Genomic DNA, 27,150 nt, shown 5'->3' with positions numbered 1-27,150 from the left:
AATAGCTAAGCAATTAAGTTCAGCTCTGATCAAGGCTATCGCGACCCTTTTCGTTCATTGTCATCCATATTTAGTTATACCTACCTATATTTACATATCCAGCTCACTACGTTCAAACTGCAGCGAATACATATAATCTGTACAGTTTTAAACGCAATAAGCAAAATATCATTCTACCCGTATAGTAATTACTTGACACATGGGTGAATTATGAAACTGAACTGTCTAAAATGTGTACAGGTTTTTAACTAAGTACCTATGTATGAATTTATAGTTTATAAACCATTGTTTAAGATAAGAGGCCAGGTTTTAAATTCTAAAATAATAACGATGCTTTAGAATTAAGGATATAATGGCAATCTAAAGGTTACATTGTTACATATGCCAAATATTGGACCCAATAAATTTAATAAATGCATGTGGGTTACTAGTTTAGTGCGTTTTCACTGATACACGCTAGATATTAGTGGTTTTCTTCTCTGTTCCGGTGGTTTGTTGTAAGCGTGTTGGTATACACTGGCTAGCCTCCAGTGCTCAGGGTATCCGGTAGCATTAGCGTCGCGCCAAATGCTGAATGGAGGAGCGAGTGTAGGAATCGTGTAAGATTTCTTTGTGTACGGATGGCGCATTTTTGGGATCTTTATTCCCTTTGAATCGTGAGATGTACTTCCACTCTGAACAGAATTTGGATTGCCAGCTTTGAAGGCAAACTTGTAGTCGTCTTTCTGCTTTATGTCCTCGGGAATTTTCGTCCCATTGCAGGATATGCAGTGCTTATGCTTTCCGTTACCGTTAAGCATATTGCTGTCCTTTGTGGAGCGTCTTGAGAGCATTGAATCTTCTGGTGTGCTCTGTTGCAGTTTACCTTGCGCCAGAGGAGTCTTTTCATATGATTCTAAGCTATTACGATTTCGATTAACGTCGTATCGTTTATTTTTGTTTTTATCTACGTGATTGTCATTCCAAGCTTCTTTAACGTGCCGTATTTTGTCTTGGCCGTTGTTATCGTGGCTAGATTTTCGACTAACATCGCTTAGAGTCCCACACCCATGGATACCGTCGCAAGAAGTTTTAGTTGGCGTAGGAGGAGAATTTCGCCTGGTAGAAGAATTGGACCTAATTTCTCTTTCATGGCCATTATGTTGCGGACAGTGCTGAACTTCACAGGAATCCTTTCTCTTAGATTTCGTCATATCTTTTTCAAAATACGGCACCGGGTGACGACCAATATCCTGAACGAACCGATTTTCATTAAAAATGGGATTTGAATGGCCGCTTTTAATCGGTTCCTCGAGCACTTCTTTTGGCGTATGTACCATTGTAAAAACAGCTGGCGCTTTTGAACCGTTTGAACCGTCTATATGTTTTGGGGGTTTTGGCTCTCTCTTAGGATCGTCAGGTCTAAAGTCCCAGCAAATGGCAAGATCCATGAGAGACATCGGTTTTTTAGACTGTGATCCTAAGTCGGGAGCAGATGTTAAAGGTCTTTGTTTCGCTTCATCCTTTTCAGAATCAGTTTTCTTCGGATCGCACGTCTTCGGTCTATGAACGCGCATTTTAGTGCAACATGTGGGACCAGAGGCGCCGTATCCTTTCCATCCTATAGCGTAAGGTTTAACTATTATGTCAGAATCTCTATGCTCCCCGATTTTAGTCATGTTGCGATAGCCTAACGTGTCAGGCAGAGGCTGGTGCTCTAAATTTCCAACGTGCATTTTTCTAGCGAAATGAAAGTTTTGAGATACGTTAACAGCAGGTAGTTTTGGAGTTTCACTCTTAACTTTAAATTTCATAGTCTCAACATCTTTAGCATTTTTTGCAACGTTCTTCCAGAATTTTTCTGTTTTGTCTTCTTGCGGCCCGTGGATTTCTTCAACGGCCTCTTTAACTAGAAGATCATAGTTATCATGTCTTTTGTCGGGATCTGTTAATGCTCCAGGCACATAAGGCCCGTGGCCATCTGCATCAATTGGTTGTAATGTCTTATTCAAATCCAGTGGATCATCGTCATTTCTTGTGTCTTCGACATGGTCAGTGTCTTGTTTATCTCGCTGTTCAGTTTCAGTATAGTTATCGTTAATATCCTTTCTAGAATCCTTTATGTTCAGACATGTAAAATTTGTAAACAATGATTTAACAAAAATACAAAAATTTACTTTACAGTACATATGGTGCTACTTCAGCGCACTAGTGCGAAAATTAGCATATTACGTTACTGTGTCGAACATTTAAAAGGCCATATGTACTGTAAAACGTTGTACGATACATGTGCAAATAGGTAATTCGCAACTCGTGTCGATTTAAAACACTCCCTTCGGTCGTGTTTTAATTTATCGCCACTCGTTTCGAATTTCCTATTTTTCGCACTTGTATCGTAATGTACTATTAACAATTAGATAATAACCTTAAATAAAAAGTGAAAAATAAAATCACTGTGCTCTTTTGTTTTCTACGTGTTCTAGTGTCTTAGAGTTCAAGCTTGCGAACTATTTTCTTTTTATGACCGTGCTTGTGGAACGGGCATTGCTTAGGCTGAAAATAAAAAATGCACTCAATTAATATATAGCGTGCCAAACGTAGACGCTTAGGTTTGATTATGTGATCTGATGGGGAATTGTATTCATAAGTATCTACAACAATTTTTATCAGTAGAACAGTTCCTACTTACTATATAATAGCAAATAGAATTTGAAATAGAGGTGGATTTTCAAAGAAAACATTGTAGCCACAGTAAATTTACTGCCATCTTTCGATACATGATTAAAACTTTTAGAACGTCATTTGACTTTGATATGGATTAAAACTTTTAGTTAGTTATAAATAGTTAACTATAAATATCAGAATCCATAAGTACATATGGCAAATCTGAACAACTTCTACTTTCTACTAATATTATAAACAAAAAGATTGGATGTTCTTGTTACTCAATCATGCAAACAAAATAAGGCTGATCAGATTTTAGTGAAATTTGGCATTTGTATTTGTACATACGCAGCTATAGGTTGAGGAAATTTAATGACTGTTGGTTAATGCAAATCGGAATGTGGTGCTTGCTGATGATTAATGCCAGATAAGATTTAGTATTTTAATATTCTTATCACTCAGGTGTACATGATGGCTGACAATAAAACAATAAATACTTAATAGCTAGAGTTTTTTAATTAATAAGATTATCATATTGTAAAGTACCTAATTAACACAACAAAGTGTAGGTACCTACAATAAACACCTGCAGACAGTCATCGCAGAGACAACGTTTAGTATTCATTGATATCGTATATGTTGCTAGGTATGTCACTATAGTCATTAAATAAATAATTGATAAGAACTGAATTTTCCAAATACTTATGGAAAAAATGTGTTAAGTAAGGATACTACTCGAACGAATGTGGATGTAATTTTAATGTTACGTTGTAGTAGTTATATCTTGTAGGTGCATCTGCATATATTAGGTAGCATACCTTGCAACGGCTTAATATAGGCATTAAGTTAGTAGGTACTTAGTGAACCTGTTTGTCTGAAGTTATGAGGTTTAAGAAGAAAATCCTTCAACAAACCAATTCCTAAACTAAAAAATTAATAAAAAAGATGTGTGAAATAAATGTCTAAATGGAAACCGAGTAGGTGCGCTACCATTCACAGTAGATACTTCATAGTCTTTGGACGTTACAGACAGAATGACAACTCCGAAAGTTGACTGATGCTTGAGGACACACATTGGTTCAATAGGGTTAATGAAACTTCATACATTTTCTTCTCGAACATGCAATGAAAGTATAAACTCGCAATATTTTTTCAATGTTTAAGAATGGGTAGGGTAATGGTTGCATTTCGGGACCGAGCATAGCTTAGCTTAGGGCAAGCTGTAGGTATTAGTGTTATAGAGCATGTATGTAATAATAATAACGTCATATATGTGCTTCCAACTTATCAAGTCGCGGCGAACGATAAAAAGTAAATCGGTGCACTCTTCCTACAACTTTCTCAATGAATGTAGGTATATATGTAACGCGCGATAAAAAAAATAAAGCAGCTACTAAAAATCCCAAGCAAGGCAAGCATCAGTTCGTGACAATCCATACCAAAATTCTTCTGCTATCTTAAACTGTTAAACTTTTAACGAACACATTACGCGCGCTAATAACTTTTTTAATAATGGCGTCTAGCGTTCGCGGCTTACTTGGTAGGTCTCTGCGGGCTCAGGTGTTTTCTGCTCGTCCTTCTTGGAGCGCTTGCCGGAGCGCATGCGCGCTGCTGCCGCTGCGGCCGCCTTGGGCCTCTGCACGCGGAGATTCAACCAATCTGTAAATCTGCCGGCGGGAGGCTCGCGGGCTAACTCTTCGGCTGGCGAAAGAACAGCAAAGTAATCAAGTGCAAGTATGACAAATTCTTATAATGCTCACAAAGGTACGTCTTTAGACCTATTTTTTTAAAATTTGGTTTTAACTTTTTTTTATTTTTTTTTATCCTGGGTACTTGTACTTGGGTAGCCGTAAGAATTAAGTTCGTAAGTAGATTACGACTGCTCGTAATTTTTATATAAACTAGGCTTTAAATGGAACATCAATGTAGACTTGTGGGGTCTTCAATATTATTACTGTAATAAGTTTTAAAGTGGCTGAGGAACCTGAGGCTTAAAATCCCAATTGGTTGACTCTATACTAGTCATACTTCAATCTTCCAATATTATGGCTTTTCACTAGTCAGTGAAACAAACAACAAGTTTTGCTTTTAGTGCCTTCGAGAATCAATAGATACCAGCTCGTAACTTCAAAATTGCGCAGATGTTTACGAAATACGTACGTATGTTTCCCAAACAACGCAGGTAACGTATGGTTTGCGTGCAGTCATCACGAGTATCTACAAGTAAGTATTAATGGACCAGCGATCGACCTTCACCTCAATATACATTGATACAAAGGGATGGGGTGCAATACAGTCCTATTACATAGACTATTGTCTGCTGTAGCTTATCCCTAGTAAATATAACTTGAAACCTAGACCTTTAAGGACTATTCGTAATCAAAGGTCATACACATATTCTGGTTTCTCTGAGACTATTGGTCTCTTAAGCACTGTGAATGACATGCGTACGAAGACAACCGCTAAACTACTCAGAAACACGATACGATATAACATTAGGAAGTCTTTTCGCGTGTCTCCGGACTAAAGATACATTAACCGTTTTATGACTTCCGTCAGAAGAGCTATTATTACATTTTGGGTCGCTAGTAAGAATAGCAGCCGACCTTATTATTGATAGCTGTACCTGTACCTCGGAATCTAGTCCAAAGCATTAGTCGCAAAAGGCGAATCATATTTCTGATAGCACGCGAAGCCGATTAAGTTTTATGGTCACTGATGTCTTAGAGTACTGATTAGCATTTGGTAAATATAGTCGTAGAGTGGAAGGCACTTAGACTTCTACAAATTCTGGCGCGCATCACATTTTTTCTATACTATACGTTTTTTCTATAGTATACTTATAGGGAAATGACGCCGGCAAAAAAGGGGGAGTTTAACTTACCGACTTTCCTGGTGATCTTCCTAGGCAACTCCCAAGTCCCTGTAAAGTGCCCGAAGCACTTCGAAGTGCCCCGCGGCGCACCGGGTAGAAAATGTCCATTGACGTCGCATATGGGTTTGGGGTCCGGTCTCATCTCCAGGGGGCGTGCTCTCGTTGGCGCCCAGCGTGGCACTTGCCAGTTGCCAAGGCGCTTTGGGGTGGATTCCCTGTTGAACTGAATGGTGAAAATGTTTAAAACTTTTGAGCATAGCTGCCTGCCCTTATCTTCTTTACAAGATCAGATATAAATTGTGGCACCGGTATTAACAGTTATGCTTATTACTCGTACTGCTCTTATAAAAGTATGACATGTGATGTTCTTAACACAAATACGTTTGTAAAACATAAACATACATTTTGAAACAGTGCTCTTTAAAAGTACCTAATGGTAAAAGCGCAAATCTCATTTAATTCAAACTCAGTGTTGGCTTCCACACTATAAATATGTATATATTTAAGTTGATGCGGCATCTATGGCGGACAGGAAAAATTATTAAGGCTTCAATGTTTTATTCACACATTATAATCTTCATGTGATTATTTGACGACGGATGCCACGCGCCCACCACGGCACGTGTCACCGACTACTCTAGGGAACGTTGACAGATTGTCGGGTTTCTCCCTTGTAGACGATACATTATAGCAGCGGCACTTTGCATCTCAAAATCGACATCATAACAATGAATCTCCCGTTGCATTTTTGTTGAATTCTTCATTGGTCTTGTAAATATACTTAGTCTGGCAAACCAATTTGCCAAAAAACCAAATGGCGTGAAATTCCAAATTACTTGAGATTGTTATATCTTTCGCGTGTACATTTTTAAATTTACCGCTTTTTTGTTAGTTTGCAGATTACAGACATCACATAGTTAGCAGATGATCGTTGGTTAAGGGGTGGTAGCTTTCAATAAAGTTAATTTAGGTAATCCTTTTCTTTTGCCATGCGGTACCAATATACAGGGTTTACCAAAATATCCAAATATATACAAATTTATCCAGCTTTTATGATTAATTGGAAGACAACAGTCACATTTCCCGAAAGTTAAATCGTAGTTTTTTCGAATAGACTGATTTGGCACTTTTGGACATTCTTCTCATATTTTCTGATTGATAATTAACTTCTGCATTCGTGAAAGCAGAAATATACTAATTTTCATAAATTATTTTTAATGAGACGAAATATACAACAAAAGCACGTCGTGGCCGCAGGTGCTACCCCTAACTCATCATACAACAAAACAAAACAATCATACCCGCCCGACAAAGGGTTGCAAATTGTTATTTACCCCATACATCACGCCTCTCGCCTAAATTATAAATGCCCGCAATAATTTAGAATTATTTAGTCAATGGAATATTTTATTTGATTCATGTATGACAAGTTAATCTTTTAAAGTCGGGTGATAAAACAAGGTCAGGGTTGTGTTTTTGCGAAACTGCAACAGACTGATAAACCAAGAATAATAAGTAAAAATAACAAGATAGCGCCTCATCAAAACATTTGTGATTGGCAAAGACAAACACATGCTATGATATATGTATATATAGCATACCTATTAGTGTATTAGTGTATGTGTGTAGTTATCTAGTCTTTGTATACACTAAATAATTAACGTATAATAATTTAGTGTATACAAAGAGATAACTAAGTAAAACACATCTCGCAACTTCTTACAGCACCAAAATTTTGTTATCATAAATAAATGTGCCTGACCGCGGATCCGCGATTTTTTTCAACACGAGGGACCCTGTAATTCCACACACTAAAAATATGTTAACCGCGGTCCCAGGGTTATATGAAACCGTATGATATCAAACGTTCATGTTGGTTACAGTATGGTTCATTACGCTACCACGTAACAAATAGGTACCTACTAATTAAAAAATTGTTTATATGTGAGACATTTAAGAAGTAAGTTATGTTAGACAACTTAGATTGTCATGATTTTAAAATATTAATTTACAGTACATATGGGGCTACTTTATAGCACTAGTGCGAGAAGTAGCATATTATGTTACTGTGTCGAACATTTAAAGGGCCATATGTACTGTAAAACGTTGTACGATACATGTGCGAATAGGTAATTCGCAACTCGTGTCTATTTAAAACACTCCCTTCGGTCGTGTTTTAATTTATCGCCACTCGTTTCGAATTTCCTATTTTTCGCACTTGTATCGTAATGTACTATTAATTATTTGGGTGATTATTAAGTTTAATCTGGTAATATTGGTATCGTGCTCTCGTCTCTATGCTCGAAAAATAAAATAAAAACAAAGGAGGGTACTTATGAATAATGTAAAAACGTCTGGGTTGGAACGGGCAGAACGGAGTTAACGGTCGACTGATGTGGTTGTGGAGGGATTGTGAAGTGTAGATTTTAAGAAGGCATTACTTAAGTTAAAGTTGGAGAAATAAATAATCATAGCAAATCAAGTGGTGAGTTTTATTTCAAGACCTCAAATAAATTTCTGTTTAATAATGAAATGGTCCTAATAGTTGTGTGTCACAGAATTCCCAGGAAGTCACCCGTGCGTGGGATGTTTTCATAAAATAAGAAAAAAACCGACCATATTTTATGATTGACATTTCATGGATGAATAGCCCGCAGCGGCCGTAGCGCGGTCAGATTTTTATCGTCTGTCACGTTCTAACAAGGATGTAAGTGCAAAAGTGATGAGTGATAAAAATGCAACCATACTGCCACTGCAGGGCGTCTAGCTAAGATGACAATCGTTGATAGAAAATACGAGTACCAATTGAACTTTATATAATGTATAAAAATAGTCACGTGACTTTTCGTAACTTCTGTCATGTCTGTACATGTTTTCTTTTCGATTGTCCCAAAGATGAGGTCTTCGACAACGAACACTAATTTTACATTAATAAGTCACCTATTTTTTCAAGTTGTTCATTTCTAGTTTTCTAAATTACATTATGTACCTACCACAGTTTCATGTTTTGCGTCAATCGACGGTATCGACGTAATCCAACGTCATTATTCGTACCTTCTCTTTTGTCATCGCCCGGGCTATATTTAGACGTCCTTGCTGCTTGTAAGACTTGTAAGCAATAAATCTAGTCCTTTGCGCTTTCGATCAACTTTGATGTATGTATTGAGAAAGGAAAGATAAATTAATGCCGAACTATGCCACTAACACTTGTCAACTTTAATTGTAGGCATTTAACTATATATGCATTATATATGCATGATTAAATAGCAGTTTATTGCAGTATTAAACATAACTATTACATTCAAAATTTAAAAATACTCTGGATGCCAAAATTCCTTACATCATTTTGGAAAAAAGCTGATACTCTTCAAACTGCTGGATCGATATGCTATTAATCATATTCAGCTAAGAACCACCGCAAGGAAACTCGGTTTCATGTGAAATAAAACCGCATCGATATTGGTCCATCCGTTGGAGAGCTACGATGCCACAGACAGACAGATATTGGCGTCAAACATAACACACTTCCTTTTGTGTTGGGGGGCTAAAAACACAATTAATTTAGCTGTCTGGTGAAAATAAATGTATAATACAATGCGAATTACTGACTAAGTAAAAGGATTTAATTTAACCTTTCCTACATTATCTTTATCTATTAACTCATTTTCGATTCCCCAAATGAGATACTGATTTTTATTGTAGTCAAAACATCTTTCTACAGCCTATGTTAACAGCACCAAACATGGGAAATTTAAGAGAAAATTTGGAGTATTTTTAATATTTCAACGACACCTGTAAAATTGTATTTACTGAATGCTACTGCAATTGGTGTTTTATTAACCAATTAAAACTGGTTTTTTGCTCCAGTCATGAGATGTATGGCGCCAATCATTTTCAAACTAGGTAACAAATATCAATGAAAAATGAAACTTAAGCAACTCTTTGGCTCTTGTTAATGGTAAAATGTTGCCAGCGATTAAAAACTGATTGTAAATATTTGTTTTACAGGATTTGTCTATACCATCCCATTACTGTTGCTGTTCCATTATAGGGGTGTTTACTACCTAGTGAAAGTTGCGGAAAGTTTAAAAAAAAATCGGGAAAATTTCATACGAAAGGAAACTTTCATTTTGGAAATTTCGTTTATTTCAAATTACAATTACCACTCAAAAACATGACAAGCTTTCGAAATTATTTCGTGTGTATATTTTGAAAAAATTCCGACAGTTATTTATTTATCGTATGGCAAGTTTACACTGTGTTAAGTATTTACATGCAAATCAAAGCTTAAATTTAGCATTCCGTAAGTAAAAAAAAAAATGTCAAAAAAAATAAAATTAAAATTAAAATGTAAATGTCATGTTTGGTCAGTTGTCGGGTGTCAGACCGTCAACATCTCCAGCATCTCCTGAGGATGCCTCGTAGAGAGGCGAAACACGTGTCGAGTTTTGTACTTTTGGTGGTGGGTTGTTATATTTATTTGCGTATTAATTTTTGCGGTGGGAGGGTGGGAACATTAATTGCATGTAAAAATACGCAAGTAAGTATAACGGGTTAGCACTGATTGACTAACACGTTATTTTCTCGCGGATTAGCAAAGTAATACTTCTTGTTTTAATTAGCATGGATTTCCGCAAAGTAACGCCTGATTCTATTAATTATTCCGTAAGTAGTCGTTAGCGTCGCTCAGTACAGTAACTATATATATCAGTACCCCTAGTGTAAATATTTTCGACAGCGAAACGTGACGTACGCGTTTGCGTTAAGTGTCATTTTGTATGAGATTTTTGACTTTCCAAAACGTCCCGCTTGGCGCGCTGTTCAAAAACCCATACAAAATGAGACTTAACGCAAACGCGTACGTCACGTTTCGCTATCGACTAAATTTACACTAGGGGTACAGTACATGTTTTCCGTCTTTTCAAACAGCATGCAGCAAATTGAAGTTAGATTCTAAAGATAGAAGAGTTTACGCAGAGATGTGGAAAATCTTTATGTTCATCGAATATTAGAATAACCCGAGGCCCAATAGCTAAACTAATCAGCAGTAATCATTGCTGCGTGCTACCAGGGTTCCATTATAGACCTGTCATTCTAAGTGTCAATTTCCTCGACATATCATTGGCGTCTAATTATTAACACAGTCTGAAAAGGGTGATGATTTCTTCAATAATATGTATTGTCATATATAGTAAAAGAGACTTTATAGCAGCAGGCACTTATGCTATATATCAGTGAGTATCAGTATAAAACTAATTATTTATTCGTGAATTTACGTAAAACTTTACAAGTTAAATATTTTTACACAATATTCTTAGTAAGAACTTTAAATTCTAAACAATTGACCTTAAGAGTCGAGTTTGGCCGAATTTCCACCTTCCCATACAAACGTAGTTACGCTCTCATTTTAAAACTACGGTAAGGTATATCTAGTCCTGTAATTAGTTCATACAGCTCCAGTTCATAAAACAAACGAAATAAGTACTTAGAGCAAAGACAAGTTTTGTATAAAAAACTTGAATTTGCTGTATTTTTTTTAATTATGATATCTGAAGCTAAATAAACTAATTACAGGACTAGATATACCTTACCTTATTATAAGTACAAAGTTTCAGAGCAATCTAGGCACCTAGTCGTTTTAACATGAAAGCGTAACTACGTTTGTATGGAGAACCGAGCGAGAGGACTCTTAGTTTTCATAAAGTTACATAAAGTTTAATTTAAAACATAGTTAAGTTATTTACTACTACATACTAGCATACAAATGTGCGACTACTTTAAGCTGCGAAATAGTACCTCTGATTGTATGGCGGTAGTTTACAGTGTAATGTCAGTAGGCACGCGTAGGCGCGACTTTCAAATTACCATAGCGTCATCTACACAGTTAACTAACAAATTGACAATTAATAAGTCTAATTGCAAAGGTATAAAGTACAACAATAGTCAGCCAAAACGCGTGATTGTTTTATGCGATAAAAGCAACGTTGAACGCATGCGTCAACGGAATGTAGGAAAAATTACAATGCACTTACCGCTGCGAATACCGCGTAAAACAACGTATGGTCATTAGATTATTTGATATAAAATGAGTGTGCGTTTGCTGCATCGCGTTTAACGCTGCGTTTATCGCAATAAAACAACTGCACGCTTTAGAGTGTTTGGTGTTAGTTCGTCAGTTGCCAAATTATTGTTCCAGAGCTAGGTAAATTGCCATTCTCTATTTAAATGTACAAATTCTCGAATGTTATCTGCCTATTCCATCTATGTACCTATAACTATCAGTACCCCTAGTGTAAGTTTTATCGACATCATAACGTGACGAACGCGTTTGCGTTAAGTGTCATTTTGTATAGGATTTTGAGTTTCCAAAACGTCCCGCTTGGCGCGCTCTTTCTAAATCACATACAAAATGAGACTAAACGCAAACGCGTACGTCACGTTTCGAAATCGAATTTATTTACACTAGGGGTACAGATAACACACGCTTTAAGCACAAATCAACGTAAAACTGAAGATAATGTATGGTTAACCAGTTAACCATGTATAGACCCTTTAAAGGGTTATACTTATAACCAGAGATCGGCGGAGGTGAGCTGTTTTTACGTCATTAAGAGGCTGTCAACACCCAATGTCCTTGAAATTCATGTTACTTAAACAGTTTTTTAAGAAAGACTATTTGTTTTAGTCAAGTAAGAAAAATATATGTTCATATTAATTATATTTCAAAGACCGTGGTTGTACTCGATACATGATTAAACGAAATCGGCTCGATAGAAAATAATTGCAAAGATTGGTCTTAAAATCACAATTAAACGGTTCTATGTCTTTATTGTTTTGACTTATGGGTCTGCAATTAAAATCACAATTTCAAAACATTTATATCTAAACCGTGGTTGAGTAAAATATTACACTAATAATCCACTTTTTTTTATTTAAATATATTTCTTATTTATTCCCTTGCCCAGGCCCAGTAACATGCGACAGTGCTATCTCATTTACTCCGATAGAAATAGACAGTGTGCGCGCTTTAGGTATTGACAGCCTCTTAATGTCATGTAGCTACGTCTTGTAGATGGTAATATGAATATGGAGTATCCATATATAAATATTAAAAGAAGACAAGACTGATATGATTAAACTAAAATTAAAATTCATTACAAAACGAGTGCTAAGCTTTTTTATTTATTGTACATTTAATTTTCTGTGCTATTCTAATAAATAACTGTAACTTTTTCTATATTTTAATTTTTTTATTTGTTTCGCCTTGAGTTTTATTTGAGCTTTATTTGTATATAGAAAAAGATCTTTCTACATCCACTGATGTGAGTGGGGTGAAATGGAAATACAATAGTAATTTTATTATCTAAGGAAGCTTGATTTAATACTAGATGAAACTTTTTTCTCACTTAAGCAGAAAGCTGTGCAAAATAGATTAATCACATTCCGTAGGTTTTGATAGCGACGTGACGTGAAGGCAGCCGAAATAAAATAATTTAATTAGTTTATAATTATTAATTACACATGGGGCAGTTACCATTCAATGACAAGGTATGGCCATGTTATGCAAAAACTGAAAACAGCTCACCCCCGCCGATCTCTGCTTATAACATATATTCTATTTCATGGACACTTTCTTCTGAGAAGGACAGAAATAGGTTTTTATTATTTCCCTATATAGGGATATAGGGAAATAATAAAACACACCACAAACACACACACAATAATATACACCGTCGACGGACACTTTCTGCTTAGCATAGTCAGGGGACTATGCTAAGCAGAAAGTGTCCGTCGACGGTGTATAGTTGTAGGTACTTAATACCTCCTTTCTTTCCTTTCCGTTTCCCTTTCTTTCCACGAAAAAACTGACTTCGATAAAACTGATAAACCATAAAGTTAATAATATAATTAAACAAATTCCTATATTTTGAAATAGGAAACTGTTTCAACTCTGTATGCTGCTTTCAGTCACGACATTCCACCCCAAGCTTTCCGGGATACAAATCACGCACGTTCCTAATGCCAGTGATATAAACCGAGTAGCTCAAGGCTTTCTCGGCTGTAAATAACTACCACAGCAACTACTAAATTAAACATTTACTATTTTGATTATCATGGGCTCTTTCGTTTATTACAGACAATTTATAAATAAATAAATAATAAATAAATATTATAGGACATTATTACACAAATTGACTAAGTCCCACAGTAAGCTCAATAAGGCTTGTGTTGAGGGTACTTAGACAACGATATATATAATATATAAATATTTATAAATACTTAAATACATAGAAAACACCCATGACTCAGGAACAAATATCCATGCTCGGCACACGAATAAATGCCCTTACCAGGATTTGAACCCGGGACCATTAGCTTCGTAGGCAATGTCACTACCCACTAGGCCAACCCGGTCGGTTTATGTTATAACAGACATGGTATGAGACATGGTCTACCGCCTAACTTGACAGGTTTCCCGAAAATGGTACTTAAGTACCTACCTTGTGGTAAGTTTTGTCTCTTGTCAGCGTTTGGTTACAAGTGTGGAATGTTTAACAAACTGAATCGGACATGGTTTCCTAGAGCAAATTATATTGGTAAATAAATTATTTTAATAAATAGGTAACCTTCCCTTCAAACATTGGTCCTTATAGGGGGAGCTTACCTTCTCAAATTTTTAATTGTGAGCAAATATCTTGTTTATTTGAGGAGTTTCGTCGATTCCTATACAGTGGCGGATTAACCGAACAGCAGAAAAAGCATATGCTAAGAGCCCCGCACCTAAGGGGGGCCCCGCGCTCCGACCCTGGCCATGCTATTTTGGCACGTGGAACCGGCCAAGTTCAAGTAGAACTCGCACTCCGCGGATCCTGTACTATCACATTTTATTTACAATGTATTTGTTTCGTAAGTCATGTTACTGACTTATACTGATCTATTATTATTATTTGTTATTATCCTGTAAATTTTTCTTTATGACGATACCAAATTTAAATAAATTTTTAGGCTTACGCAAAGACCAAGAGCAGAGTTTAACATAAAACCGGAGGTGCAGTGTCTCAAAACTTTTGTGCATGGCTGCAGGAAACAGCAGAGCTCGGAAACGAACAAAAGAAGATACTGTGTAAAAAAAAACATATTAGTGAAAAGCAAGGAAGGATGATTTATTTATTTATGTATTATTTCAAATAACAAATTGCACCTTACAGCTAATGCCTAATGATGATCAGCTTTGAACTCGTAGTAGGCCAAAGGACGCGCTCCTCTACGGCTGGCCGGGCGCCCGAAATATGCCGAGTTACTGCATAGCCCTTATAAAAAGAAAACAGCGGGGCCGCTATGCAGGGCTTTGCATTCACGTATGCCGGTTGTAAAGCCCTGCATAGGGCCCGATACCCAAAGTATCCCAGCGAGTCGTAAGTAGTTTTTATTTCACCGTACTGTCGCAATGCATAATTTATGTATCCATGCCAAATTACAGCTATCTAGCACTAAAGATCACGGAGCAAACCCTCGGACAGACGGACATGGCGAAACTATAAGATACACTGCATAACATGTTACAAACTAATCGAGAACTAGTTAAAAAAAATGTATTACATACAATTTTTTAAATTTTTTAATTTTTCAATTTTTTATTTTTTTTATTCTTTGACATTTGGAGAACCTTTACACCTCCAAATCTTATTAATGTCATTATTATTGTGTATTATTATTTTTCTCAGACCGTGGGGACATTATATATCTCCAAACTTAATGTATTAACCGTGGAGACTATACGTCTCTGTCATATTGTATAATATACTTGACTTGGTACATACTAGTTATGTATTTTGTAGCATTAGTTTATGAGACTGCTAGCTTAACAGTCCAGACGCGGTTTATTTATTTAGTATAAATTTTATTTTGACACTTGGAGAGACTTTACACCTCCAAATTTTATTAGTATTAGTACTCTGACATTGGGGACCTTTTACATCTCCAGATTTAATGTGTTTTAACCATAGAGACTATACATCTCTATTGTATTGTAGTACTTATTTATTTTAAGATTATTATAATGTAATGTTTACCCAGGTATTGGCTGTTGTATTTATAAATGTTGTTATGTATTTTTCATGTCACTATATGATGTATTGACTTGTAAAAGAGCCCTTGAGGCATACTTGCAGAATAAATTTTTGAATTTTGAATTTTGAATTAAGACATCGTAAAAATGTTGTGATGGTACTGAATCCTCGGGGTGCGAGTCCGACTCGCACTTAATCTTTTTTTTTTCAAACCAGGGGGTCCCGCGAGCTATTGTGCTAAGGGCCCCGCGCCTTCTTAATCCGCCCCTGTTCCTATATCTAATAGACCCACCCAGTGATCGAAATCTTATGTCTAATAGTCCCAGTGAACTGTTTTATAATGCGATTTATGTTAACGTATTATTCAAAATCCCTCAAATTCCCCTGCCAAGCTCATTAGACAATATGCAGATTTAATGTAAATATAATGTATTTCCAAATCTAGGTAAATATATGAACGAAAAGGTAAACTGGGCACATCAAGCTTGACGATAATTAATAATCAAACGAACTTACCTGTGAAGTTTGATTACAATTATGCGAGTATCCAAATCCAAGACAACAAATATAATTTACTAGCAGCAGTACACGTTATCGTGCAGTCCAAGTCACACATTTTAGAGATTATAGTATTTAAAAAACAAGTTCGCGCTGTCCCTCTCACTCGCTACGCTGCGTTCCTGCTTCGACATCGCTCCTCCAGTACTCATTATTTCAGAGTTATTTTTGTGTTATTAACAGAGACTATTTTATTTTCATTTTTGGGGATGGGGGGCGGGTCTTTGTTGTCTTGGATTTGGATACTCGCATAATTGTAATCAAACTTCACAGGTAAGTTCGTTTGATTATTAATTATACTTCGTATCCAAATCCAAGACAACAAATATAATTTACTAGCAGATGTTCAGAGCTTTGTATTTAAATTCAAATCCTGAATGCGAAAATAAAATAAAATATCGATATCAAATCAGTATGTTACGAACATACTGATATTATTGATTTTGACTAAAAAGAACAACGTACCACCTAGAAGTTATTAATTTATGTCCAATTTAAATAATTATTTATGTATCCACATAGTATAAATGTAAAATGTATGTATAGCATAATAAAATTAAGGAGTGAAATTGCTCTTGGTATTTCATTTCGTTAATATTAAAAAAGTATAAAACTTTCTTTGATTTCACTGTAGTATATTGATAAAGTTGTATATATCTTAATATTCACAAGGTACAACTATTTTTATGTCATTTACAAGCCAGGACGCCATTAAGTGTAAATGTGTTTTCAAGCTTTAGTTGGCTCTAAATAAGTTTTAGATGGGCATTTTCTGTCTGTAACCATATAAACAAACCATTTTGTATAATTTAGAATTTACCAACCATTCTCTGGATGTAATTACAACGGAGACAAACAAGCATACGGCCTGCCTGATGGTAAACAATCACCGTAGCCTATGAATGCCCGCAACTGCAGAGGTATATTACATGCGCGTTACTGACCCTAAAATATAATCTAATTTTATGTTACGACACTTTAAAGTTAATTTTGAATACAGCAATCAATACTTTCCTCGGTAAATAGCCTTTGAGTGAGGTAGATAAAGGAGAATTTTCTTCATTGTAAAGCTACCATAAATATCAAGGCTATATGTAAGTACTTTAAAACTAAGTCTGGACAATTACTAGTAGAGTATCCTGTAGGTATTAAGTATTTGAAACTTATCACTTTGAAAATATAGATGGACTAATTTTAGTTATTACCACAGATCAAGAAATAGTAATATGATATTATTTATAACTAAATAGCTAATCTCATCTGCTTATGCGTATCTGAACGATGATGGCTTCTACGCTAACAAGTGGCAAGGAACTTAGGTAGATTATGTGTTGAGTTATGATATATTTGTGAACAAAATATCTGGCATGACTTGTAACTTGTACTTCATTTTAAGGAGTAACATTTTTTAACGTTACCTACAATAAAACTGTACAGTGTGCATTGCGACGAAAAATGAAAACTATTTAAGCTTTCTTTTACAGCAAGACAATATGACAACCCGAGCATTTACATTTCAGACAATAATAATGTTATTGTTAAAGGATTTCAACCCTTTATTGCGATTATTAATCTAGCTACTTAGCGCAAGCGACTGCAACACGTGGCAGCATAACTCTAGTTGCATGGTTGCACAATTTACAGCACTTATTTCGCGTCGCGGGATAGTGCATCAACGGCGGTTCACCTCTTGTTTGATGCGGCGATGTTCCCCTGAAGTTTGGAGCTGAGAATCCGTAAGTAAATTGTACCGGATTTATTACATTAGGCTCGTTGATATGGTATATTCTTGACAGCATATCAAAGCTGACGTTTGAAGTTATTAGGAGTATATAACAGCGTGATATGAGTACGAATCATAAATTTGGGTTAAAGGGTTTACAGATATATTTTTTCTTATATGTTGTTTACATACAGCATTTCTTTGTCTGTAAGGGCAATGACATTGCGTACATTTTGTTTAAGGTATTTTAGGCCGCATTAACACCTATTAAATTACCTCAGCGTAACAAGAACCTCCTTTATATTTCATTATTTTTACAAGTCCTGTAAACTTTAGCTCAACCTTAAATATTTTTGCTCTTTAGTCCCTTATATTTACATGCGTAAAGCTACTTCCAATACTATTAAAGTCTTCAATCATTACATTGGCATCAACACTGTTATAGTAGAGCAACGTTATATATCTTTGACGATATCATTTTGAGATATGTATAATGACCGACTGTAGACCGAAGAGCGAAGTGACCGAAGAGCGTAGCGACCGAAGTGCGAAGCGACCGAAGAGCGAAGCGACCAAAAGGAGCAAAGCAACCGAAGAACCAAATGACCGAAGCATTATAACCTCGACACTTAAAATGAAGCACATATAGCCTCGACGCTGCGGAAATGGAGGCCTCGATACGATTATTGTGGAATTGTATAGTACATATAACTTAAAGTGCGGCATATATCTTCGTCACTGCGACAGCAGACCCCTTGACACAATTATTGTGGAGTAATGATAGCATCCTCACTATGACGTGGGGCAAACTTAGCCTCAACACTACGACAGCAGAGCCCTCGACATAATGATTGTGGAGTAATGATAGCCTCCTCACTATTAAAGTGGGGTACATATAGCCTCGACGCTGTGAAAGCGGAGCCCTCGACACAATATTGTGGAGTAATGATAGCCTCTTCACTATTAAAGTGGGGCAAATATGGCTTCAACGCTGTGAAAGCGGAGCCCTCGACACAATGACTGTGGAGTAATGATAGCCTCTTCACTATTAAAGTGGGGCAAATATAGCTTCGACGCTGTGAAAGCGGAGCATTCGACACAATGGTTGTGGAGTAATGATAGCCTCATCACCATTAAAGTGGGGCAAATATAGCTTCAACGCTGTTAAAGCGGAGCCCTCGACACAGTGATTGTGGAGTAATGATAGCCTCATCACTATTAAAGTGGGGCAAATATAGCTTCGACGCTGTTAAAGCGGAGCCCTCGACACAATGGTTGTGGAGTAATGATAGCCTCATCACTATTAAAGTGGGGCAAATATAGCTTCAACGCTGTTAAAGCGGAGCCCTCGACACAATGATTGTGGAGAAATGATAGCCTCTTCACTATTAAAGTGGGGCAAATATAGCTTCGACGCTGTTAAAGCGGAGCCCTCGACACAATGGTTGTGGAGTAATGATAGCCTCATCACTATTAAAGTGGGGCAAATATAGCTTCGACGCTGTTAAAGCGGAGCCCTCGACACAATGATTGTGGAGTAATGATAGCCTCATCACTATTAAAGTGGGGCAAATATAGCTTCAACGCTGTTAAAGCGGAGCCCTCGACACAATGATCGTGGAGTAATGATAGCCTCATCACTATTAAAGTGGGGCAAATATAGCTTCGACGCTGTGAAAGCGGAGCCCTCGACACAATGTTTGTGGAGTAATGATAGCCTCTTCACTATTAAAGTGGGGCAAATATAACCTCGACGCTGTGAAAGCGGAGCCCTCGACACAATGATTGTGGAGTAATGATAGCCTCTTCACTATTAAAGTGGGGCAAATATAGTACCATGTCGACATCTCATTTATAAGAAAATATTTATTTAATATGTGTTTTAATTTTGAACTATTAATTAATGTGCATTATAAAATTACATTAAAACTTTAATCAACACAGTTAATACCGATTTTCTGTTTGATGAATATCTTGTTGCACAGTAAACCTAAGCTTCTAAGTACTCACGGAAAGGAGAATTATTATTAGACGGAGTCCACAATATTACACAAATCAAGTAAGTATATCTTTCCATAATATATTTCATTTTAAAATTATATTATATTATGTTAATCAAAGCTGTCTAATAATAACAAAGCGGGTAACTAACTGATGATCAAATTTAGGAGGCGACCACATCGATTGGACCCAAGACTCGACGATACCGCGATGTCCGATTAAAGCCTACTACCTAATCCGTCATGATCCATGCGATAGATTCACTATGGCCCTCATATGGGGCATGGGGCGCACGGTATCGGAGCACGCATAGCACGTCCCGTTTGTATACGTCGATTAATGGCATTAAACACTTTAAACTGTCAGTCAGACTAAATAGTCTTCCAATGTCTTATAGATTGTGTATTGATTGACATTACTCCTGTATATTTATACCTATAGGTATCCTCATAAGACGCTCATTAAACTTGTTGGTACTGTGTATGTACATTTGCATAAAGACGCGTTTTGTTATCATTCATAGGCACTTATTACCAATCGGCAAGGATTACCATTGTTATCTGTTTTATTGTATGGTAGGGTAGATCGGACATGGTAAAAGCTGCTTTCGTGAAACGATTACCTAGTATATATTAACTTTATTCAGATATGGTTTGTATATTTAAATCTGTACGCGAAAGCATCTCGTAAAAAAAAAAAATTGTGAGTGAACATTGCATTTTATGCAATCATAAAATGAAATCTAAATAATATTATATTAGTAAATAATACTATAATAGTACGTATTACAATTATTTAAAGTTCAAATTGTAATCTATTTGTAGCCCCATACTTATTTTTTCCGTAATTTATTTATTCAAAAAAGAAGGTAGTTGTAGTAAGTGATTTCGTATGAACGTAAAAATTACTTACTTGATTTCTTAGGTAATAAGTTTATTACGCTAAACGAATATACCTACAATTTCAAATTGAAAGTTTAACTGCCATGTAAGTATGGCAAACGAGACTAGACTTGCCGAGCTGAATAAACATCAATTTTTCGTTCGAGGGTACGGCGGTCGGCAGTTCAAATAATGTTTTGATTCTATACTTCTTATTCAGCGCACAATAAACATTAATCGAAACACAATTAGGTACACATATTTAGAGGAACACTATTTTGGCGAAAATACGTGTGACTCGGACTAACACAAAAACATGTAATGAGTACTGGAGGAGCGATGTCGAAGCAGGAACGCAGCGTAGCGAGTGAGAGGGACAGCGCGAACTTGTTTTTTAAATACTATAATCTCTAAAATGTGTGACTTGGACTGCACGATAACGTGTACTGCTGCTAGTAAATTATATTTGTTGTCTTGGATTTGGATACGAAGTATAATTGCAGTCGAATATGGTAAAGCGGCTAGATACAAATAATTCTTATGCATCCAAACCATAAGGAGGGTACTTAGTGTGCTTTACTGACATCGTTTTTTTTTTATTGAAACAACAATGAAAGGAAACAATAGCTTAGCACAAGAGCTATTAAACTATAGACCAGCTAAACAATTCACAAAACAGCTTTGTCACGAATGTGAGCTTCGTCTAGTGTAACTTGACCTTGAGGCCCCTAACAACTATGTGTTATACAAGTATGTCGATATGTGTATACTTATACTGGTCCGCTAGATCGCTTGGCAAGCTTTGCGACCAGCCCTCGTGCAAGATGTCAAACACGGATTAGTATTGTATACAATACCGTGAAAAATTGTCGTCTCCCGACAAGTGTCCACCCCTCTTAACATTGACCAAATAGAAAGCGTAACGAAAAATAAACTTACCTGACTTGCAATAGAGTTCTCATTCATTTGAGAGAATTTAGCGACTATTTACGATGTAATTGGATGTATCTAAGTTGGATTAAGGAAATACAATTTGTATGGGTAAAAAACGCTCGTGGGGATAGGGAGCGTAATGGGTAGTGCAGGTGCGCGATGGGTTGTTAAAAAATGTATGGGATTAACTTGGGAACGACTTGGACAATAGATCTTGTCTGCTAAACATTTTATACTCTAACACCTCTTCTGTCATATTTGCAGTACTAAGAATAATGGGCTAAAGGACATGTAAGGTCAATGTCGGAAGACCGCCTACACGTATGTAATTTCGTCGCTTTTAACTCTTGCGTTTATACACATACTCCACTTACAGAACGTCGGTAGAGTAGAGGGCCTACCGAGAAAACCAAAGTTCGCAACTCTGTCACTCTGGCAAGGTCTGTCACTCGGTCAAGATGCCCGCAATTTGCGAACTTCGGTGTTCGCGGTAGGCCCTCAGAAGCAGTGATGCGCTTCCTCTGTGCCTGAGCGAGGTAAGTACGTATACAAATTTGCCCTATGACTGTATTCCATGCAATTAATGTTATATACATTGAGTTATTATTACTACTAACGTAGTAATCATTGTTCAACGGTTATATGCCGGTCATCGCCACATTGACCAGACCTTGCGCATCGGTAACCTGTGCGGCGTTATGAGTAATTTGCATTTTTAAATACCTATAATAAATTCGAAATGAAACTTAGTTCTTAGGTATGTGAAAACTTATTTTAAATAGGAACTTACCTGACCACTATCGAAGTTGAATGACATTATGTACAAATTTTATAACATAACACTATAAACTTTATAAAACTTAAATCACTAACAAAATCGACACAAACACCTATCAATGCATTTCAAACCTGTCAAAACGATTTTTTTTTTACATTTTCACGAAGCGAAAGACGGCGGAGTTTGTCTATTAGCCGATAGGCTTTACGTCCGGAAAATGGGGAAATCTATTGGCACAACGGGTTGGTTGCCACGGCGACGGAGGTTCCTGGCTGTCCCTGTCGCTCCAGGCTTTCCTGCAGGTTCAATGCCTTTTCAGGACCGTACTTAAAAATGATAGTGGCACAAGAGCCGTTATTAGTAGAAAGAAAATGTTAAATAGCTTTCCTTAAATAAACGCCCCACGTCACGTGTTGGTTGCGAGTTTAAATTTAAAAAATCGGCCAAGATGGATGTACGTCTTTTTACTATGAAGGGGAAACTTTTTGCGATAACTCAAAAACAGCTAAACTGATCATATCCGCTATAGTTTTCATTTAATGTCTTTCTTAAGCTCTACTTTCAAGATTTTTTTCATATTTTTTTGGACCTATGGTTCAAAAGTTAGAGGGGGGGGGGGGGGACACATTTTTTTCTTTCGGACCAATTATCTCCGAATATATTCACTTTATCAAGAAATGTTTGTTGAAGACCCCCATTAGTTTTGAAAGACCTTTCCAACGATATCCCACACTGTAGGGTTGAAGCAAAAAAAATGTTCACCCCCACTTTAAGTGTAGGGGAGGTACCCTAAAAAAAAATATTTTTTTAGATTTTATAGGTTTTACTGTCTCCATAGTATAGTCATTTAATTATCTGTGACTTAACTAGTCCATGCCATTTTGACTGTTAATTTCCGTACTGTTAATATCAAACGCAAATCAAATAGGATAGAGATAGATATCTAAACATGGAAATAATCTTGCAGCCTAATATTATAGTTAGCCTAACAACATAGTTTATTTATTTATTTAGCACTTTTATCTAAACATGGATAAAATAACAGAAAACCGTAATTTGGCCTATTAGACCCATGTGGCTCCAAATGCCATGTCATGTGCCAAACATGTCGAGCGAGTGACTAAAAACACGTGAGTGGAATCCGTTGAATTAGTTTAATGGCCTATTAGACCTAAATACGCCAAACCCATGCAAGATAATGTAAGGTTATAGGTTATGTATCAATCTGTATATCGTTGTATAGTTTGAATTCGTAGTAAACGAAACATAGAGTATTTTTGTACAGAATATGCTTGTGCCGCACAGTGCCGTACACTGGTTGAAGCCCGCCTTTAGGTACCTACCACTTATCCAATGACACATAGACAAACTATTATCAGCTGTAGCTTGTAACCCAAAAGTTCTCGAATAAGCCTTGAATAACCAGTCTCTTATGGTATGAAGATAATTAATAAGTATTGAACCAAGTACATACATTAATCGCGTGTCCTGAACCCGAACTGATGTCGCAATAAACAAAATTAGAGGTTGCCGTGACCTTCTCCAAGTCGTTCGTGTATTATATTTAGTATTTAGTAAGCATAAACCGTTTATTAGGTATAAAATTAATATCACAATCCGACTTAGCATTAGTCGCAGATGTCTCCGGCCGGTACATGATTCTTTGCATACAATTATCTTATGAATCGTGAGCTAGAAATCAATTCGAGGCGGTATTATTCAAATTATTTGTTGGAGTTACAGTAAGTTTCGTAAAGGGGACAGAAACGTAGACTCGACTCGACAGTATGCTTGGGCGTAAATTGCAACCCAAATTGTTACTTTTTACAAAGGTACTGATGCTAATACGACGTTATTAAATCTTCATCTGGTAAATCTTCAGAGTTCAGAAGGCCTACCGCGAACCACGTTCGACGTGTTGCCTCTCTGTCGCACTTGTAAATTCGTACATAAGTGTGACAGGGAGGCAACACGTGAACCCTTCATGGTCCGTACTTCGGGCCATTTAGAAAGGTACCTACCTACATATGGTTTTTTACAATTGCGCAGGTTAAAACTTACCGAATGAAACACAGAGTACCACTACTTGCTTAGTGTTAGTGTTAGTATCAACATTTAATGATGTTTGAGGATTTGCAGAATGCGATGCATCGGAATCAATGGGGGCAGCACATTTCTGCTTGGCTTGAACGGCTATAACGAACCAAGATAGCTAGAAATGATGATAACGATTGAAAAGAAGGAGATCAGAGGTTAGTTGAGTGAAAATTATGTAATAAGTCTACTATTTACATTATATTACGAGAATTTTGTTTATATGCTATAATCCCAACCCAAGTTACTCGTATGATGGTTCAAAAAAACGACAAAGCGCTTCGAGAAAAGGCAGGTAGTGTCCTTGCGCTTTGCTTTGCTCGTCTTGGCGATACCTGTGGCGATACCGTGCCCCCACATAGGAATTTCGTAAAACTGCATCTAACAAAAACACGACATAGGTAGGTTAATAGTGCCTATAGTATTTTTTAAATAACCGGTATTTCATTTTATTGTTTGGACGTCGCTTATCGTAAAATGTCAGGCGACCAACTGCAGAAACGTACAAACCAACTGAATAAGTACTTACTAAATGAACGACGATACCTACTTAATTATAAAACTTGATTCAAGATAAGGCTTCTATTTAAGGACAGTATCTATTCGTATTCATTTTAGCTATCTTATTAGATCCTGAATTTTTAGATTTATAACACGAACATTTGTCTATACCTAAATTTCATTGTCAAAAGGCGCTCGGTATTCCGGCGCTCGCCAGTCTGGCACTCCCAGTAATCTGTCAATTAGCTACACAGGTGTATTGTATAAACAGGCGGTTGCATTTGTTTTTGTTATTTCACTTTCGCCGCCGGCGGCAGTATACAAATCTAATAATCCGGTGGTTTCAACAATCCGGTATAGGAGGAACATTTCAGGTGCCGGATTACCGAGCGCCTACAGTAATGGTTGATGTTTATTTTGGTTGTAATATCAAAACCAAGTCAGTACCTACATTTATTAACAAAAAATAAGCTTTTATTTTGAACCAGATATCCATATTACAAACACAACAAATAATAATTAAAAATCCCATATAAATTAATTAAAAAAAATATAATTTGAAAATATAAATTATTAATTAACTACATAACATCCTTGGGTTATTTCCATGTAGTTAGGGAGATATATACAATAAAGTCTTTTTTAATTACAATAAAATAAAATAAAATATTTTTAGGGGCTATACGAAAAATACAGATTCTATAATATATAACAATATATGTTAGCTCCACCAATCATGGAACATTTAAGAGAAAATTTGGCGTATTTTTTGATATTTCACCGACATATGTAAAATTCCTACCGCTTCATGCTTTAAAAGTTGAAGGTCCGACTCGTCCTCTATGTTTTCTATGTTTTTAATGAAAGCTACTGCAATTGGTTTCAATATTATCAACCAATTCAAACTATGGTTTTTTGCTCCAGTCATGGGATGCATGGCGTGATTAATTTTCAAAATAACAAATATCAATGAAAAATTAAACTTAAGCGGCTCTTTGGCTCTTGTTTATGGTAAAATGTCGTCAGCGTTTAAAAACTAATGGTAAATACTTGTTTTACAGGATTTGTCTATACCATCCCATTACTGGTGCCTGTTCCATTATAGGGGTATTTACTATAAACGACATTTGCCTAACTATATCTAACAAGAGTAAATACGAAGTTAAATAAATAATTAATATCCATGTCAGTAAATTCGACGTGTTTTGTTATTTATGAGTATGTAGTATTATCTGTCATTGATGATAATTAAAAAGATTAGCGGTCAACTACCAATAAAAATTGTCACTCGATAAACTTGTAAAAACATCGTTTTAAATACAATAAGTCACTTTCAAGCTGGCAGGTTAGCTGCGGGCTGATTGACGTCCACGTGATAATGAAACAGCACTTTTTCACACTACGAGATTAAAAGTTACAGACCATAGAAATAGGATATACAAGAACGACTGTCAAACTTCAAAAGTGCGACTATGGAAGGTAGAGGCAACTCGCATGTAACTCCTCTGGAGTTGCAGGCGTACATAGGCTACTGCTTACAATTAGGCGGGCCGAATGCTTGTTTGCCACCGACGTAGTATAAAAAAAATACTACCTTACTAATTACCATGTACCTGTATGTGGTACTACCTATGGCTATTTTTGTAGTTTAATCGCATCGTAACTACAACGGGATTTTATACCATCATCGTCACTGAAATAGTTCCCTATTAAAATTATAAAGTCTACACACCATAATTTGTGATCGTCCATACTGAACCCTAAAACTTTTCCAATCCAAGTGTGTATCCCAAAAGAAAATGGTCATAGTAAAGCCAGACTTATTACCAGGCCACCTGCGCCCAGGATCGATAGGCGGGGTCCTCCCGGATTGGCTGCTACAATGGGGGGCGGAGCTTGCTGAGGATGCTGTGTTTGCGAGAATCTCGGTTTCGACGAGAATGTGAGCGGAGAACGGGTGTTTTTGCAATTTATACCTGAATGCCTGGTCATGGTGATAGATAAAGTTGGGATGTAAAAGTACAGGACTAACTAGTAATACATATAAATTATTCTTCTAGAGTAAATTATTTATGACTTCAGTACATCATTTA

General features: G+C 36.4%; 1 protein-coding gene and 1 long non-coding RNA gene across 2 annotated transcripts; one reads left to right on the top strand and one right to left on the bottom strand.

Annotated features, from left to right (window-relative positions):
• Nucleotides 1–334: 334 nt before the first annotated feature.
• On the bottom strand, nt 335–22,629 carry LOC133525766 (uncharacterized). The gene is made up of 4 exons (XM_061862145.1): nt 22,475–22,629; nt 5,528–5,741; nt 4,181–4,344; nt 335–2,096 (listed from the first exon to the last, which is right to left on the bottom strand). The coding sequence occupies exons 1-4, from the start codon at nt 22,499–22,501 to the stop codon at nt 444–446; spliced, it is 2,058 nt and encodes a 685-aa protein (XP_061718129.1). The 5' UTR covers nt 22,502–22,629; the 3' UTR covers nt 335–443.
• Nucleotides 22,630–23,493: 864 nt separating this feature from the next.
• On the top strand, nt 23,494–27,126 carry LOC133525765 (uncharacterized). Its single transcript, XR_009800628.1, has 3 exons — nt 23,494–23,592; nt 24,602–24,714; nt 26,888–27,126. It is a non-coding gene; the product is annotated as an uncharacterized LOC133525765 (long non-coding RNA).
• The last annotated feature ends 24 nt before the right edge of the window (nt 27,127–27,150 follow it).

The sequence above is a fragment of the Cydia pomonella genome, chromosome 15, assembly GCF_033807575.1.
Source record: "Cydia pomonella isolate Wapato2018A chromosome 15, ilCydPomo1, whole genome shotgun sequence".
Taxonomy (NCBI): Eukaryota; Metazoa; Arthropoda; class Insecta; order Lepidoptera; family Tortricidae; genus Cydia; species Cydia pomonella.
The sequence above is the reverse complement of the archived record's forward strand: the minus strand, read 5'-3'. Positions and strand labels throughout refer to the sequence as shown.